Consider the following 17,106-nt stretch of genomic DNA (forward strand, 5'->3'; position numbering starts at 1 on the left):
CCTGGCTCTCCCGCTGCTTCCTTAGTGCCTGCTGAGCTCCAGCAGATTAACAGTTTGCTGCTTTATTCAAAGCTCAGTCCAGCGTTCGTCCTCAATACAAATGCCTGAATGTTGTGTTCAACTATTCTACCTCTTAACATGCTCAGCATCTTAAGGGAATGTTTTCCATGTATTTTCCGGAGTTTTCCCCAATTTGACTACAAACCTAAGGTAAGAGTTTTTGTAGCTTTTGTGCCTGGTGCCTCCTCTGCACCAATACTTACTGACTGCTCACTATTTATTTTTGTATCAGATGCCTCAGTGAAATGGAAATACTCCAATCCAAAGTTTCACTGAAAAAGAAGAGTCTGGGGGGGAGGGTGTAGCTCAATGGTAGAGTGCTTGCCTAGCATGCATGAGGTCCTGGGTTCAATCCCCAGTGCCTACATTAAAATAAATAATAATAAATAAACCTAATTACCTTCCCCTCAAAAAAAACAAAAGAAAAAGAAGAGTCTTCTGTCTTTAATGATGACAGATGTGATACTATAAGAAAAGCATAAAAATAAGAAAATGTATTCAAACGGCCTCAACCATATCAATTGCCTGACTGGCTCCAAACTGACCATGAACTGGGCACTGTCAGACCACGATGCTGGCACTTGCAGAGAGATGAAATACAAAACAAAAAGGCTAAAAGAAATAACTATGAAGCCGTCTACTCTAAAATTAAATTTTTGATATAAAAAACTCATCTACTCTTCCAGAGGTACAGCAGATAATACTTAAAATTATTAATGGTACACATCGTAATAGACTTTTTTCTAAACATATATGTATAAAATTTTTATCAAGATAATGGTAACTTAAATATCTGCATAAGATTTTAACACTTCCTAATATTGTTTTCAATCTTACCATTTTTAAAATAAGGAGAGAAGTTAAAGTGTTTTTCAAATACTACCAGAGGCATTCAAAATATTAACAAATTTCTGCTTTTTCAGCCAAGGGAAGGGGAAAAAAAGCAAGGAAAGCTGAGACCTACAGGAGACGCTGAGGGAGAACACGGCTGTGCACCGGGCACAGGGCTGCACGCACGCACGCACTGCCAGGGAGTGGCGCGCGGGCTCCTGCAAGCTAGCGCGTAGTCCTGGGGTGAAGTGGCCTATACTCACTAAGCCTGCATGTCAACTCAAGTGAGTAAGACAAACTATCCAAACTCAGTCAGCAGTACTGATCAGTAACAAACAATGTTCTCCTTTTAATTAGTAAGTTCATGCTTAAAAAGTGCCCTGCAAGACAGGTAGCCCAGTCTCTGTTATCTCTAACAGCTTGTGTGGACTTGACATGATACTCAATGCCTTCAATTATCATCTTCAAAAATTAATAATAGTTTCAACCTCTGAACAATTTCTCTTACCATGTGAACTATCTTTTAAAGCAAGATCACTCAAATAATATCAAATAATATTTTATCACATACTAATCTGATAGCTCGGTTTTAAAATACTACCCTCATCAATTACTTCGCTGGTTCAGCTACTTTAACAAGTGGCATTCAACCCCCAGCTGGGTGCCTTAACAACAGTCCCTAAGGTTTTCACGTAAGATACACACTGGCTATCTGGTATAGGACTTGGGCACTGTTTCTCAGGATCGCGTGAAGTTTCAGGAAACAGTCCAAAGCTTCGTCAAGCCGGTTCAGCTTCTTATAGGCAAGGCCTTTGAAAGAAAGAAAAGAGAAAAATGTAAGCTGTACGCACTATTATGGTGGTAATTTTCTCAAAGTAACAGGATGAATATTTAAATACAGGTAAATAAATATTCATCCAGAAGAGGAAGTAAAGATGAACACAATTAACAAAGGAGCAAGGCAGGGGCGTTCGGCAGACACCAAACACGGCATCAGGCTCTTGTGCTCTGCCGTGTGTGGGGCAGGAACGACTCGGAGTAACAGAACAGAATAAACAGCCTGGAAATGGACGAGGTCAGAAGTTAGACAGTGGGCGCTAAAGGCAAGGGGACTAAGCGACCAGCAAAAAATGGTGCCGGAGGGGTGACGCACATTGAAAAAACTGCAGATTCTGCTTTTGAATTCATTCCTGTTTCAGACAAATTCAAAATTTACTTTAAAGCTAAACAGAAAAAAACAAAGCTATAAAGTATGAAAAGAAAATACAGGAATATGATTTTCTAATTTTGGGGTAGGGAAGGGCTTCGTAAAGCAATGAACAAATGAAGCTGCAAATTCTCAACAAGCCAAATTTGACTATATAAAAAAACAGAACAATTCTGTGTGCAGAAGAGGTGACAAAGCTCGGTCAAGCCATGGACTAGGAGAGGCACTTTGAACGTGTGCCAAGGCTGAGCGGACCGGCGTGGCAGAGAGCGATCTGTGGCCCCGAGGCCCCGCACTCGGCCCCCTGCAGCGGCCTCTGCCCCCGACACCCGTGGCTGCACCGGTCCTTCCAACGTGACTGCACACCAGGGGCAGGGGGGAGGGGTGTGAGCCTTTAGGTCTTGTAACATTTTGCTTACTAACAACAAAACCTGAAGTAAAAACAACAAAACGTTAAAATATAGTTGTTAAGTACAGGTGGTAGGTACAGAGGCATTAATTTTTTTCCATATTATTTTTGGTGTTCGAAATTGTTCATAATGTAAAGAGGAAGAAGATGAGATTATTTCCCCCCACCTATCAGTTTGGCAAACGTTGGACTATAACTTCCAGGATCAGCAGGAATTTGGGGAACCGGTCAGGCTCACACACACCACGGTGCAGACAGACTGAAGTCTCTCTGGAGGGCGGGACGGTGATGCCTCCCCAGACCTCACATGCGCACCTTCCAGTCATTACTCCCATCAGTCTGTGATCCAAGAGTCTTCTTTTCAACTTTCTGTCACAAGGAACCCTCCTCTTAATAAGCTGGAGCTCTTTAAGCAAAAAACAAACAAACAAAAGAGGCCATTTGCCCGTTTCGCTCACCAATATTATAAAGGGCTTCTGTACAAGACGAGTCATTCCGTAGAGCCTCTTTATAGAATTCGGCTGCCTTCTCATAATCGCCGTTTGCGAAAACCGTGTTCCCTTTATTAGTAAGAGCTGATGGGTTATACCTGTCAGAGTTCACAGCTAGATCTGCGTAGCTACTGGCTTGTGCAAATTCGTTTTCCTACATAAAGTACAACATATATACAAGTTAGTTGAAGTTCATCAGTATCCATTTTGATTCTCCTGAGATTACAGACATGATGAACAGACTTTCTGAGGTTGCAGGTGTGATGGAAATTTCACGTGTCTTGGTCTCGTTAGGCTCATTCTACAAGAGTTTTCATCATTAAGCTCCTTCAACCACCTGTTTCTCATGGCTGCTTTCTCCAGTCTCCTGGTCTGAACAACACCGCCAGCATGCAGGTGGCTCCACTTCGAATGCCCCAGACTGCACAGCATTGTTTACTGCAGGTTGGTGCTTCCCACACCTGCAGCCCTGAAACAGCTACAGAGGCACCACCCACTTCCTGCCCCATCAGACTGGCTGTGTCACCTCCAGGTCCCAAGCCTCCAGGGATCCCTGGCCTCCTCCCTGTCCCCGAGTGCTCGCTGGGGACCTGGCTGTCACTCCCACGCGCTGTGCAGATCTCACTTCCACAGTTGTGGTACTCGTGCCCCATCAGCGTGGCTGGGAGGAGCCACACTTTCGACCTCCCAGCCCTGATGGCTCTGGCCGGCAGCTGGGCTGCGCTCCAGACACGAGGGCCCAGGACAAGCTGCGCCCCCCCCCACCTCCGCTGTCCTCCCTTGGCCGCCCAACCCTCTCCCCAGGCAGCAGCATGAAGACACCCCAGCGTCAACACGTCGTGAGAAACAGAACTCACCAGAAAGTACAGGAATGAGAGGTTGGTTGCTGCTGCACTCTTCACTCTGCTGTCCTTTTTTTCAAACATTTTTAAGGTCTCTACAGCCTAGAAGTGAAACAGCTGCAAGTCATCGCCCTTGTAATACGGGTCTGGGGACAAGGTCAGCGATCTGGATACAAAACCAGAGGAGGCACGGGGGGGGGGGGGGGACTGGTGCGTCCAGGGAAACAAAAGACAGACGAGAATTCCACTCGATTATCAGAACTGACAGAAGAGAATCAAGGAGAAGCCCAGTGAGGCTGAGAACCGCCTGTAGTGCGCAGCCGGCCGGAGTCGCTGACGAGGGCAGGACCGGCTCCGGAGCCCGCGGTGCGGCGGCGCTCACCCCCGGGAAGGCTGTTCCGAAGAGACAGGACCAAACTTGCTCTTACAGAGTCCTTCCAGGACGTCTGCATCCCGTTATCAGAGACTAGCCAGCAGAAGACCATCTTCCCACAGAGAACAGTTAGAAATCAGGTAAAACTCTAAACACGTTTCTGAAGGCACTGGAAAGCTACGAGGCAACAGAATTTGAAGCCAAGATCCCAGAAAACGTTGAGACTAAATATGCAGCAGAAAAGGCTAAAAGCAGGAAGTGCCGGCCACAAGGCGCTGGCGGAAAGGTCATCGCAGTCCCAGGCGAGGAGGAGACCCGGCCGAGAGCCCCCAGAACCGGGTCAGAACACAGCTCCGGGAGCATCAGGGAAAGTGACAAGCAGGTCTGAGTGTAATTACACTCCGAAGCCAGGAGACAAGTGAAGTTCATCCTTAACCCCGGCAAGTCTGACCCCGTGGGAGGTGGGTGAGGACTCCACCCCCAGCCCTGAGAAATACCAGGAATAAGGAAAGACGTGGTTCTCCTTGCTTCCCTTGAAACCACTGACTGAACACCCAGGAAGCTCTGGGAGCAGCTGAGTCCAGGCTAAGCCCTGCTGGAGCTTCCGCAGGGCACGTGGGATGTCTGTGCCCATGATCATGGTCAGGGCGCCGGCCACAGGTACCCTCTTAAAGGGTGTGATCACGTCAGAGAAACCAGGTCAGCAGCCTGTCATCCCACAAAGCGAGCTCTGGGAGAGAAAAGACCACACGCCCGCCCTCTGTCCCAAGACCCTCTTCTCACCTACCTCCCTGGAAGGCTCTCCCATAACAAGAAGCCCCCAGAACCCAGCTCCCGGCAGAAGCTCCCTCGCCCTCTCCTGACTCAGCCCCACGGCCTTGAAGGTAAAAGCCACCGCTCTTCTCAGCCTCTGAGTTTCACAAGCTGCATTTCACACAGAGTGAGCACTGAGATGTTTCACTCCTTAGTTTCAGACTGTGTCACGATAAGTGTTTGTGCTAATTTAAATATAAAGCACATACCTAGTAAATTCTCTGAAGTGAGTGAAGGGCGGAGGGATGTCTGACACCCACAGAGCAGAGCACCGAGCAAACTAACCACAGTAATAACTCTTTAAAAAACAGAATGCTGTGTCTGCACCACAGCTGTGTCACTCCCGTCAAAACAAGGAAATGTGCTGGATCTCACAATTTTGGTACTTGCTACCCTGTGGCTGGTTAAGAACAACACTGCGAGACCACCTTTAACACCAAGCCTGTTCTCCCCAAACAGCAAACAATACCAGTGCAACCCAAAGCTGCTGTTTAGAAGAATTAGGAATATGTGGAACTGACAACAGCCACTTGAAACGTGGGCAAAATAAACACATTTCATATTTCAAGTTTCTAAACTATAACTATTCTGAAAAGGCTACATAGTTTAATAAAAGGAACATTCTCAGGTATTTTTGCCTTTGAAATAGGCTGTTATCTTAGTGTTCTTCACATGTTCAATGAATGCATATCCAACAGTTCTGTTTTTAAAAGTAAAATAATATAAACCAATTTATTTATAAGTGAAACTGGTAAAAGTTCACTTAATAAAATTTAGCTGTTAGTGGCAAATAATGAAAATAAACATTTGTCAGTTTTTTTTTCTTTCTCCAAAAGAAATTAGAAAAATAGTTAAATCTCCGTTTTGTTTTCTTTCCAGGCTAACGCCATCTGCTCTGGCTCCAGCTTTCCCCGGAGCGTATACGCAGCCCCACTCCTGCACCCCGCCTGCCTGGGCTTCTCCGTGGACCTCTGTCTCTACGACAGAGGTCACTACAAACCCACTCTCATCACCAGGAACCACACTCTGGGATTTCAATTTCAGCCTTTTTTCTGAAAAAAAGCATCCAGAGGTAACTAGAGAATTATATCCTTATATAAGAACGCATGACTTCCTCTCTTTCACCTTGAGTTGTAAATAAAACAGCCTTCATCAGTGGTCATTATGAGTCACGTCAACCCAACCCTCTTTATCCAACAGCGTTCCTTTCAAACTAAGACTGTATTACACCCACCTCGTCATACTTACAATTACAAACAAAAGAAACGCAAAGTAAAAGCAGCAGTGTTGAAAAGAAAGCAGAAATTACATTTTTAAAGCCTCAGTAAACTAAATGATATTAAATGATACATATGCAAATGATATTAAATGATACATATGCAAACAAAAATATTTTGAATCAGAATAGCCAGGAAAGCAGCAAACAATATGATCTGGGTTAAATGAATTTTAACATGAAAAAATTAATGGGTTTATTCCTTAGTGAACACAGTTTTAAAACATGAACTATGGTAAGACATTGTTCAATCTTTCTAAAAAGACCATTTAAAAATAAAGTATCAGGAGAAAACTGTCTTTCTCTGTTCTGTCTTCTGTAACAGGACTTCTCACACACACAGCTGTTTTTGCGGCCCACAGATAACGCCAGCAAGATATAAAGACCAGTCTGATCCCTTCCCTTCCACAGGAAAAGCACCCCAGCAGCCTCAGAGAGTCACCCGGGGCATCGCTAACGACCAAGGGGGTGATGACCAAACGACAGGACAGATAAAGGCTCTGAGAAGTCCTGCAGTGTTTACAAATACTGGGAACCTGTCAGGCACCTAACCCCCACACACAGAACCAGGGTGCTCTGCGCCACGCTCCCCTTGGGCGGGCCTGGGGCTGCTCTATTCCGCCCTCGCTCCTGGAGGAGGCGCTGCTCTCCCTCCGCCCCTCGCCCCTCGAGGGGCTCGGTCATTTCTGCCCTCCCCCAGAACACGGAAGGTCCTTAATAGGAAGAAAACTGCCAGCGGGCCTGGGGAAGGCTGCAGGAAGGACCCTGCGGCTCCCTCTGGCCCGGCTCTCCCGGGCTGGGCTTCCCCGGTGCGGGCACAGAGGACACCACCTGCTGGATTTATAAACGGGCACCGAGCTCCATCTGTTCACCCTCCTTTGCAACCACCGCCCCACCCCCAAAAAAGCTACCTGCTCTTCTGTTCTTGTCACAGCCCAACCCGCCTGAGACAGGGCCTCAGCCCACTGCGGCAGGGGCACCGAGAGAGGTCCGATTCTGAACAGCCTGGTAGCTTTAGAGAGCACTCTGAAAATCTCTGGGGAAAGCGGGCCTCTGGGATGCAATACGGTTTAGTCACTGAGCAGCCATGTTTACGGGGCATGTGCTTATATTTCAAGAAACAGGACAAACAGGTTAAAATTAAAGTAACACTACACTAAAGGAAATTATGTTAAGATAGAAATAAAAATATTACTCAACTACAGAATAATCACAGATAACATTACTCTAGAAAGAAGTTTCACAATATTATTACTTTGATCAATCAATGTACGAAATTCCACCAGAAAGTTCTTTATTAAACTCACTTGGTTAAAATCCTTCTGCCTCAGGTATGTGATTGCTTTGTTTATCTCCAGGTCATTTGCTAGCTCGACATACTGAGAAGCTTTCACAACTTCAACACACCTACAATGTAAAGCATAAAAAAGGTGATTTATCTTGTTTTAATATATTTAGGTTTCTTAAACGTGACTTTTCAAAAATGTTTAGAAGTACCCCTAGTGGTCCGTAAGGCTAAGCACCTGACCTCTTCCCACACGGGCGTTAAGTACAGAGCGCTTCAGTTCCAAACCAGTTCTCTTATCCAGTTTTTCATTAGCCTGTTGTCGTTTCTAAGTATTTTTGGTATTTTAAATAAAACTAGATTGATATCTAAATTCTCATTTTTCAATTAATAAAAACAACTTTAATTTGTAACAGCTAAAATTGTTTGTATATATTTTTTCATCTTAAATGCTCTGATGGTGACAAAAATTCTATAGAACTAGAGAATATATTTAATTTTTTGTGTCCAAACTTAAACAACTGTCATGGGTCTGTTCCCTGAGGCACACAGAACGTCTGCTGTTAACGGTCCATCAGGCACTGTGCCAATTCCCTTTTTGTTTTTAATGAAAGTGCAGTCGATTTACAATGTGGTGTTAGCGTCTGGCATACAGCACAGAGACTCAGTGACACATATGCATACACATACTCTTTTTCAGGTTCTTTTCCATTACAGGTGACTACAAGATACTGAATACAGTTCCCTGTGCTGTACAGTAGGACCCTGTTTATCTACTTTGTATATAGTAACGTGTACCCTGAACTCCCAATTTACGCCCCCAACTTTTCCCCCTGGCGACCGCAGTGCCGATTCCTTTATGAGCATGGTCACCGTTAGTCCTCACCACAGCCCTGAAATACAGACATTATCTCTATATCACAGATACGAAAATAGAGGATCTGAGATCACAGAGGTAGGAAACTGTAAAGTAAGAATTTGAGCCCGATTTTTGTTGCTACCAAAACCCATTGCACCAAGACTAATATTTTTCAAATCAAGGATGACACCCTTAAAGCAACAGGACAGAAAAGACACCAAAGGGCCTTGTGCATAACAAAGGCCAAGCCCGCGTCATTATCTCAGCCAGCAGTGCACAATATATTTCTCCCTGAGGGTCTGATTCAAAAACACTTCAAAGCCATTGGCTTAGACCAACAATTACAAGATATTAAAGCGGAAGATCCCTTTCTTCAGGCAGAATCTTTCAACCCCAATTTATAAAAAAGCCCCTCTGCTTGGAGTGGAGAGAAGACATGAAGCCCACCCTGCTCAGGCCCCACTGAGGACCCTCTGTCCCAGCCCCACCCCAGCAAAGCACCTGCAGGGCTCCCAGAGAATCACGTGGAAACCACCCCCCCCCCCGACTCCGTGACACACTCAGCAGACGCCGACGGAACGTCCGAGACACGCGCGGCACTATGTCTGGTGCGGGGCTCCCAGGGTGAATGAGATACCGGGGAAAGGTGTTCCAGAGATATCGGAACTCAGGGTGAGGGGCAAGGATGAATCGACCTGACCAAAAGGGAAGGGCGTTCCAGGAAGTGGGGACAGCACGTCAGTGACGTGGAAGATCAGGAGAGTCGGAAATATCGAAGACGCTGTGTCATTCCTCGTGGCGCCGTCAACACAGCAAGTGGCTCGAGACAAAAGTGTCACGCCCTTCCCGCTTCCTCAAGTGGGGCTCTGCGAAGGAAGAAGCCCCCCAGAAGAGTGCTGGCGTCACTCTGCCTCAGCTTCCCAAGGACGGGACACAGCCCTACCGTGCGAGACGCACAGGACGCCCCAGGCCCTGACCTGCGCTAATCGTCCTGCAGAATCTGCATGAGGAGGGCTGCCAACGTCTGAGAACACTCTCCTCGCCACTCAGAACACCCACCTCCTCCCCTGCCCCGCTTTTAACCTGGCTAAGCGTCAAGCCTCAGCCCAAATGACTCTCAATCTGGGAAGCCCTCCACGACACCATGACACCAAATTACATTAGCCATTAGCAACTGGGACTAAGAAATCTCACAGCGCACAATAAAACCTAACTTGCTATGTTAGTAGCAGTATAATGTTTTTATTGCTGTCTACTTAGCTAAACTAAACTTCTTGAAGGCAGATTTTTTTCTTCTTTCTTTTTTTTTTTTAGGAGGGTAATTAGGTTTATCTATTTTTTTTGTTTAATGGAGGTGCTGGGGATTGAACCCAGGACCTCATGCATGCTAGGCACGCACTCTACCACTTGAGCTATACCCGCCCCCGAAGGCAGATTCTTTTTTTTCTTATCCTGACCTTCCAACTGGCCTGAAGTAAACAGTAAACACTTATTTTTTTGTAGTTGTTTCCTTTCTAAGCCTGATACTAAAGCAATAAACCATAAAGGAAAAGACTGATAAATTTCATTTCAGAAACTCTCACCAGTGAATAAAAAATACACCCTAGTGCCCTTCTGAGATTTAAAATATTTTAGAATTTGAAAAGCCTGACAAAACACAAAAGGTAGGAAGTGGAGTTAAGGAGTTCTGAAGTTGTAGGGCGCAGGTTGGAACTTACACGATGAGAGCAGTTACGTATTCACATATCAATGTATCTCACTTGCCTTAGTACTTAATTTATGAAATGACATGAACAGTAATAAAACTGTTAGAACTTTTAGAATGGCCTACATTAATCTTACCGTGTAACATTTGCTTGGTAAGTAGAAATCGATATTCACAATTATTTACTCACTCTTCTAGCAACAAACATTTTAATCACTGAAGTAACAATCTGAAAAGAAAACAGCCTGCCGTCAGTGACACTGAGTTCCTCTTACCAGTCATAGCCCACAGCGAAGGATGCTTCAATCACAGGCGCGATGAGCTTTGCAGCTGTCATGATGTATTTTTCTGCCGTGGCTTTCCTGTATCAAACAAACAAAAAAAGTTTTATTTAGAAATACAGTATCGAAACAGTTCGGATTTATTTTGTAAAAAGTAAGTGTAAACACTGTGGGCAGCTACACTGGCAATCTGTTCATAAATCAGGTTGAAATCCATGACTGGGAAAAGGGAGCAGCCAGCCCCACTGCCTTTGGGTCAGCAGATCTGTCTTCCGTGTCTGTCTCGTGACGCACTCTGGCAAACTGAAGAGACAGAGACCCGGAGAGACACAGGGCTGCGTGGCTGAAGCTGTGTAACCTGCACCGCTGGTGGGGTGAAAGCGTGAAAACGGCCAGTGAGGAAACTGGGAAATACCCACCTCATGTCTCTGCAGATTTGCCCCGTCTGCTCCTTCCATACAGAGTCAGAACACGTGGTCTTTGGTGACTGGCTTCTTTCACTTACCGTAATGCCTTCAAGGTTCATGAGTATTGTAGCGTATCAGTATTTCATTCCTTCTTATGGCTAAATAATATTTCACTGTATGGATAGATCATGTACTTTTTACCCATTCATCAGTTGTGGACATTCAGGTTGTTTCTGCTTTTGGGATATTACAAATAATGCTGCTAGGAACATTCGTGTGTAAGTCATTCTGCGGATGTATGCTCTAGTTTCTTTGGGTATACGTCTAGGGGAGAAATTGCTGGGGCATACGTAAGTGTATGAGGAACTTCCAGGCTGTTTTCCAAAGTGGCTGCACCATTTTATATTCCCATTATCAGCATGCAAGGTTTTAATTTGTCCGCATGCTTACCAGCACTGGCCATTATCTGTCTGATTCAGCCACACTAGTGGGTGTCAAGTGGCATCTCACTGCGGTTTCGAGGTTCATTTCCCTGGTGAGAACGGAAGCATTTTTTCGTCTGTGTACTGGCCATCTGCATATCTATTTTGAAGGAATGTCTATTCGTATCCTTTGCATATTTTGAATTGCGTTGTTAGTCTGTTTATTTTTGAGTTGGAAGAGATCTTTATACATCGTAGAAGCAGGTCCCTTCTTGGTTTGCAAATATTTTCTCCCAAGTAGTAGGTTGTCTTTTCATTTACTTGACGGTGTCCTTTGAAGAATGGAGTCTTTGATTTTGATGACGTCCAACCTACCTATGTTTTCTTTTGGTGTCATGCCGAGAAACCACTGCCTAACACAAGGTCAGTAATGTTTACCTCTACGTTTTTTCCTAAGAATTGTGTAATTCTAGTACTTACATTTACGTCTATGACCCATTGTGAAGTAGTTTTTGCAGACGGTGTGAGGAAGACACCCAACCATTCTCTGCATGAACATAACCAGTTGTTCCAGCACCATCTGTTGGTGAGACTGTTCCTTCCCACTGAATTGTCCCAAGACTCTTACCGACGGTAAGAGTGAGCGCGCACTTCTGGACGCTCAGTCCCATCCCACTGACTTTTCTGTCCGTCTTCATGCTGCTGACATGGAGTAGCACCACGCTGTCTCGACTGGTGAAGCTTTCAGGTCTGAGTCCTCCAAATTTCTCTTCTTTTCCAGTCTTGTTCTGGCTATTCTGGATCCCTTATATTTTCATGTGAATTTTAGGATCAAGTTTTCACTTTCTGCAAAACACTCCCGGGATTTCGAGAGAGATTACACTGAACCCGTAATTTGGGGAGCACTGCCGTCTTAGCACTGGTAAGAGCCTACCCGTAAGCATGTGATGTCTTCCCATTTCCTCCGATTTCTTCCAATAATGTTTCATAGTTTTCAGAGCGCAAGTCTTGCATTTCATTTGTTAAATTTACCCCTAATAACTGATTTTTATGCTATTGTAAATGTAGTTGCTAACTTCATTTTCAGACGGTCCCCTGGTGGTGTGTACTTCTATAGTACACTGTCGACCCCTTACACTGCATTTTCACTCTGCAGTCTGGCTGAACTCGTTTATTAGCTGTAATTTCTTGGGTTTATCCTCTTTGGGACTCATTCAGCTTCTTGTACTGCAGATTTAGCTTTCTTGCCAAAGTCGGGGGCTACCAGCTGCTCTCTCTTTGGCCCGGCCCCTGCCCCTCCCCTTCCCAGACTCCAAGGACACCGCATCAGACCCTGGCAACAGCCCCAGGGGACCCAAGGCCCCGGTTGTTTCCATTGTTAGTCTACCTCCTCTCTGGATAGGGCGGGTCATTTCCATTTTCTCCTCCCTCTCAGGAGTCCTTCCTCGAGCCCCATCATTCTCCTGCTGAACCCACCCACTGTGTTTTTCATTCCAGCTGTATTATTTTTTGGTTCTAAACTTTCTACTTGGTTTTCCTTTATATCTCTTCTTTGTTGAGGCTTTCTGTTTTTTCATCTGTTTCAGGCAGGTTCATAATTGCTTGCTGAAGCATTTTTCTCATGGTGGCTTTAAAATTTGTCAGGTAATTCTAATATCTGTCATCTCAGTATTGGCATCTACTGATTGTCTTTTCCACTGTTTGAGGCCTTCCTGGTTCTCGGTATAATGAGTGGTTCTTGATCAAAACTTGGGCATTTCTGCATTATAGGACTGAATTTTATTTAAATCTGTTTTAGCTGGCTTTCTTGACACCACACCAGCAGGGAAAGAAGAGACACCACCTCATTACTTGCCAGATAGAGGAAGAAGTCCAGGTCCCCCACACAGCACTCTCTGACAGCCGAGGTGGGACGAGGTCCTTGTTTTGCTGGGTGGGATGGCCGTTCCTGCTTCCCCTGTGTCCCTGCTGACGCCATGGGGGTGGCCTTGTCCCGAGTCCTGACTCCCCGCTAGCCCCCTACCGCCACCCCAGGAGGGGCACAGGAGGCCCTGCTACTGCAGGGCTGCCCGCTGGCTCCCGGGGTCACAGGCAGTGGGGCTCGTAGGGGCCTGGCTCCCTGCCTGGACTTGGGGTGCCACGTGTCTCCTTGCAGCCTTCTGAGGGTGGAAGTCTAGGATCCCACTTGGCTTTTACTGGCGTGGGGGGCCCACGGGGTTTTTTTCTGTGGCATTTTTCTGAAAGTTTTCTGTCTTGCTAACCTACCCCTTACCTTGTCCTCTGGCAAAAGAAAGCAGGCTTTTCTCAGTCTTTGAAAAATAAGTGCCCCTGGCATTTTCTGAGTGCCAGCTTCTTCAACCCCAAGTCTGGGAGATGTGAGGGGCTCACTGCCGTTCCCAGGCCCCTCTCTGATCTCCCCTCGTCCCCACCTCTCTTCTTATTTTGTTTTACATGCAACTTACAGGGATTTTATTTGCACTTAGTGGGGAGAACATGGAAAAGTATAGCTACCCCATCTTCCCAGAAGCATTAGTTTAATTTTTACTGTTAAACTAATTCCTAAAGATTAAGGGCTCTTCCCATACAATGGAATATTATTCATCCTTAAAAAGGAAGGAAATTCTGTCACATGCTACAGGATGGATGGACCCTGAGCACATTAGGCTGAGCCAACAGGCCAGTCACAGAAAGACAAATACCAGATTGCACTTACACGAGGCACCTGGAGCAATCAGACCCACAGAGCCGGAGAGCAGGGGCTGGGGGGGACCACAGAGCTGCCGTCAGAGCACAAAGAGCTCTGGAGGCTTGTTACAAGTCGACGCAAAGGCACTTACCACTACCTTTGAAATGAATTATGCATCACGGTTAAGATGGCAAATTTTATGTTATGTGTATTTTACCACAATTAAAAAAAAAAACCTAAGGGCCCTCTTCATGTGATGCAACTTCTAACAAACCTGCCGCATATTCAGTAAATACCAGAACTTTCGAGACGTGCCTCACAGAGACTAGCCTCCTCACTGGAGGGAGGAAGCAACAGAATAAATAGAATGTTGTCTTTAGAAGTTGAAATCTAGCTGGGAGACAGGAAAAAAATATATAAAGACATAATTTTTTAAACAAAGGCAATATGAACAAAGTTCCAATATTACACCAGATGCAGAAGGAAAGCAAATTACAGAGAAACAGTAACTGAATAAAAATAATTGGGATTAGCATGAGGACTGAGATTATTTTGAAGGATAAAAAAACATCTGGTCAACTGTAATACTGGTGAAACAGCAGCACTATTCAAGAAATATACTGAAATACATAACAAGTTCTGAAAGAAACAGAGAGTGCACTCAACTCTCATATGAAGATTAAAACTACATCAATTAAGTTTCAATTATTAAGTGCCTAAAATATTACCTTTCACGTTCCATTTGCCTTAGATGATCATTTTTTATGGCTTCGATCACTAAATTCGTATGTGGGTCATCCTGGGGAAAAAAAATGAGTGATTCAGAAGTAAACACCGGGAACCAGATTTCTAACCAACCCTAACACCAGCCAGCTGTATAAAGTGGAGAGCACGTTAATCTTTCTCAATTACTTTCCCTGATTAAAGCAGAATTCTTTCTTGCTTCTGGTTACCTATCACATCCTCCACTGAACTAACACAGATTCTAGCAGCTGACAGAAGGCCAGGCTGGGGAGAAGGGAACCAGGCACAGCGGCCGCGCCTGCCAGCATCGACGTGCGCAGGTTCCAAACGCAGACACCAGCGCTCAGCGCTCGCCGTCACCAGCCTGGCCCGCACCTCTATTCCTGCGGACACACAGAGGGCTTTTTTCACAGCACCTACTGCTTTTCTCAGCATGAACGCTATACATAATAGTCACCATTTACCCAGCACTTACTACGCTGCAGATACTATTTTAAGCATTTCACACACATTGCCCCATTTAATCCTCGCAACCCTGTGCGGCAGGGCAGCATAATCGGTGCCACTTCAAGCGTGAAGGAGCAAGCGAGGCCCCAGGGGAACGAGCCGTGCGTGGTGGCGTGAGCACCCGTGTGCGGCACCCTCACAATCTTAGGACAAGCTACCAAGTCCAGTTTGTGAGACTGACTTGATTGTACTGCTGCGACCCACAACACAGGCATGTCACGTGGTCTGACTTCACACAAAAGAACACAGAAGTTCACCAATAATTTACGGGTAAAAACCTGGGAGGTGTTTAAAAAGCATTAAGAAAAATAATCTCATTGCCCAGAAAATACGGTTTTATTTTGGTGTATCTCCTTCCAGTCTATGTGTTTTTCTCACCTGCTTGTCACCTAACACTATGTACTATTTCCTCAAGTCTTTCAAAATACGACTTAAGTGTTTGTATTATGGTCCATTCTATGAATAAGGATAAGTGATTACTTTATTCCATTCCTGGTATATTTAGCACACATGGTGTCAGTCCAGCAACGACTGAAGAAACAGAAAAGGCTCCGAGGGCTCCCCGGTCAGGATGTCACTCCTACAGAGCGACAACTATGACTCTCCTTTTTGTTTTTTGACTCTATGACTCTCCTCCTTTTTGTTTTTTGACTGAAACTGTGCTGTCTGTTTTAACCATAATCTCTAGCCCTATTTCAATAGTCCTGTTTTCCTCACTTAAATAACAAATGAAACAATAAACAAATGAAATAACAACCTAATTTAAATAACAAATGAAAATGATAAAGCACATTCATATAGGGCTGGGAGAAACCTAGAAAGTCAGCCATTCCACCTTCTTCTCACTTCTGGAAAGAGAGAGGCAAGGGTAATCAGCAGCTGGCTACGTAACAGTCTTTGTACTCACGCTTGGTGAAATATACTTATCATCTTCATCAATTTCTAGTGGAACAGCAATCAATCTCTGGAATGCCTTCTTCATTTTTTCTCTATCTCCAACAGCAAAGTAACTAAGGATTAGGTTGAAGCCTGCCTTCAGACTCGGTGCCATACTCATTATGTGCTCAAATGAATTAATGGCATCTGAATACTGCCCAGTTTTGATAAACGTAACTCCAATGTTCTGCATAATTTTAATCCTAAAGAAAAATAAACACGGATCAGCTTTAAAAGCCTAAACTCACTAGTATGGCAGTCAAGATATTCCACAAAAATTTCCTTCTTTTCTTTTCCACTTCTTTTTTGTTTTGTTAAAGCTTTACTGGGGTTTAATTTACATATAATAAAATTCACTTGTTTTAAGTATATGATTCAGTAACTACTGCCATATTATCACAGTCGTGAAACCATAACCACATTCTTACCTTCAGTCATTCCCGTCGGCCTAGAGAGAAAACCTGTGCCCATTAGCAGTCACTCCTCACCTTCACCTCTAGCCGCTGGCAATCACCAACTTACTTTCTGTCTCCCTGGATCTGCCTCTTCTAGACACTGCATATAAATGGAGTCATACAGTACCTGATACTCTGTGTCTGGCTTCACCCATTAGCACACCCTTTGGGGTTCCTCCATACTACAGCATGTATCAGCACTCATTTCTTTTTCATTGCTGAATAGTCTTCTGTCATATGGCTACACCACATTTCATTTGTCCATTGTCTGCCTCCTTGATTGGATTGTTTCCACTTTTTGGGTATTATGAATAATGCTGCTATAAACACTCATGTACAATCCTTTGTGAAAATGCATGTTTTCATTTCCCTTGGTATATACCTAGGAGTGGAATTGGCCATGTGGTAAATCTGTGTTAAATTTTTTAAAAAACAGCCTAATTATTTTCCAGAGTGTTCCATCTTACATCCTCAGTGCATGAGGTCTCCATTTAACTTCTCTGTATAGTCCTCAATA

At 44.8% G+C, this 17,106-nt stretch overlaps 1 protein-coding gene across 4 annotated transcripts in view; it reads right to left on the reverse strand.

Annotated features, from left to right (window-relative positions):
* IFT88 (intraflagellar transport 88) overlaps nt 1–17,106 on the reverse strand; it is a 57,333-nt gene that overhangs the window by 19,313 nt on the left and 20,914 nt on the right. For all 4 annotated transcript variants that reach the window (XM_064493292.1, XM_064493291.1, XM_064493290.1 and 1 more), the window contains 7 exons: nt 16,106–16,337; nt 14,676–14,746; nt 10,427–10,513; nt 7,610–7,709; nt 3,856–3,942; nt 2,966–3,152; nt 1,593–1,701 (listed from right to left, as the gene is read on the reverse strand). In XM_064493292.1, the coding sequence (XP_064349362.1) occupies nt 1,593–1,701; nt 2,966–3,152; nt 3,856–3,942; nt 7,610–7,709; nt 10,427–10,513; nt 14,676–14,746; nt 16,106–16,337 (873 nt within the window). The remainder of the gene's footprint in view (nt 1–1,592; nt 1,702–2,965; nt 3,153–3,855; nt 3,943–7,609; nt 7,710–10,426; nt 10,514–14,675; nt 14,747–16,105; nt 16,338–17,106) is intronic.

Source organism: Camelus dromedarius, chromosome 13 (assembly GCF_036321535.1).
Source record: "Camelus dromedarius isolate mCamDro1 chromosome 13, mCamDro1.pat, whole genome shotgun sequence".
In the NCBI taxonomy this organism is placed as follows: Eukaryota; Metazoa; Chordata; class Mammalia; order Artiodactyla; family Camelidae; genus Camelus; species Camelus dromedarius.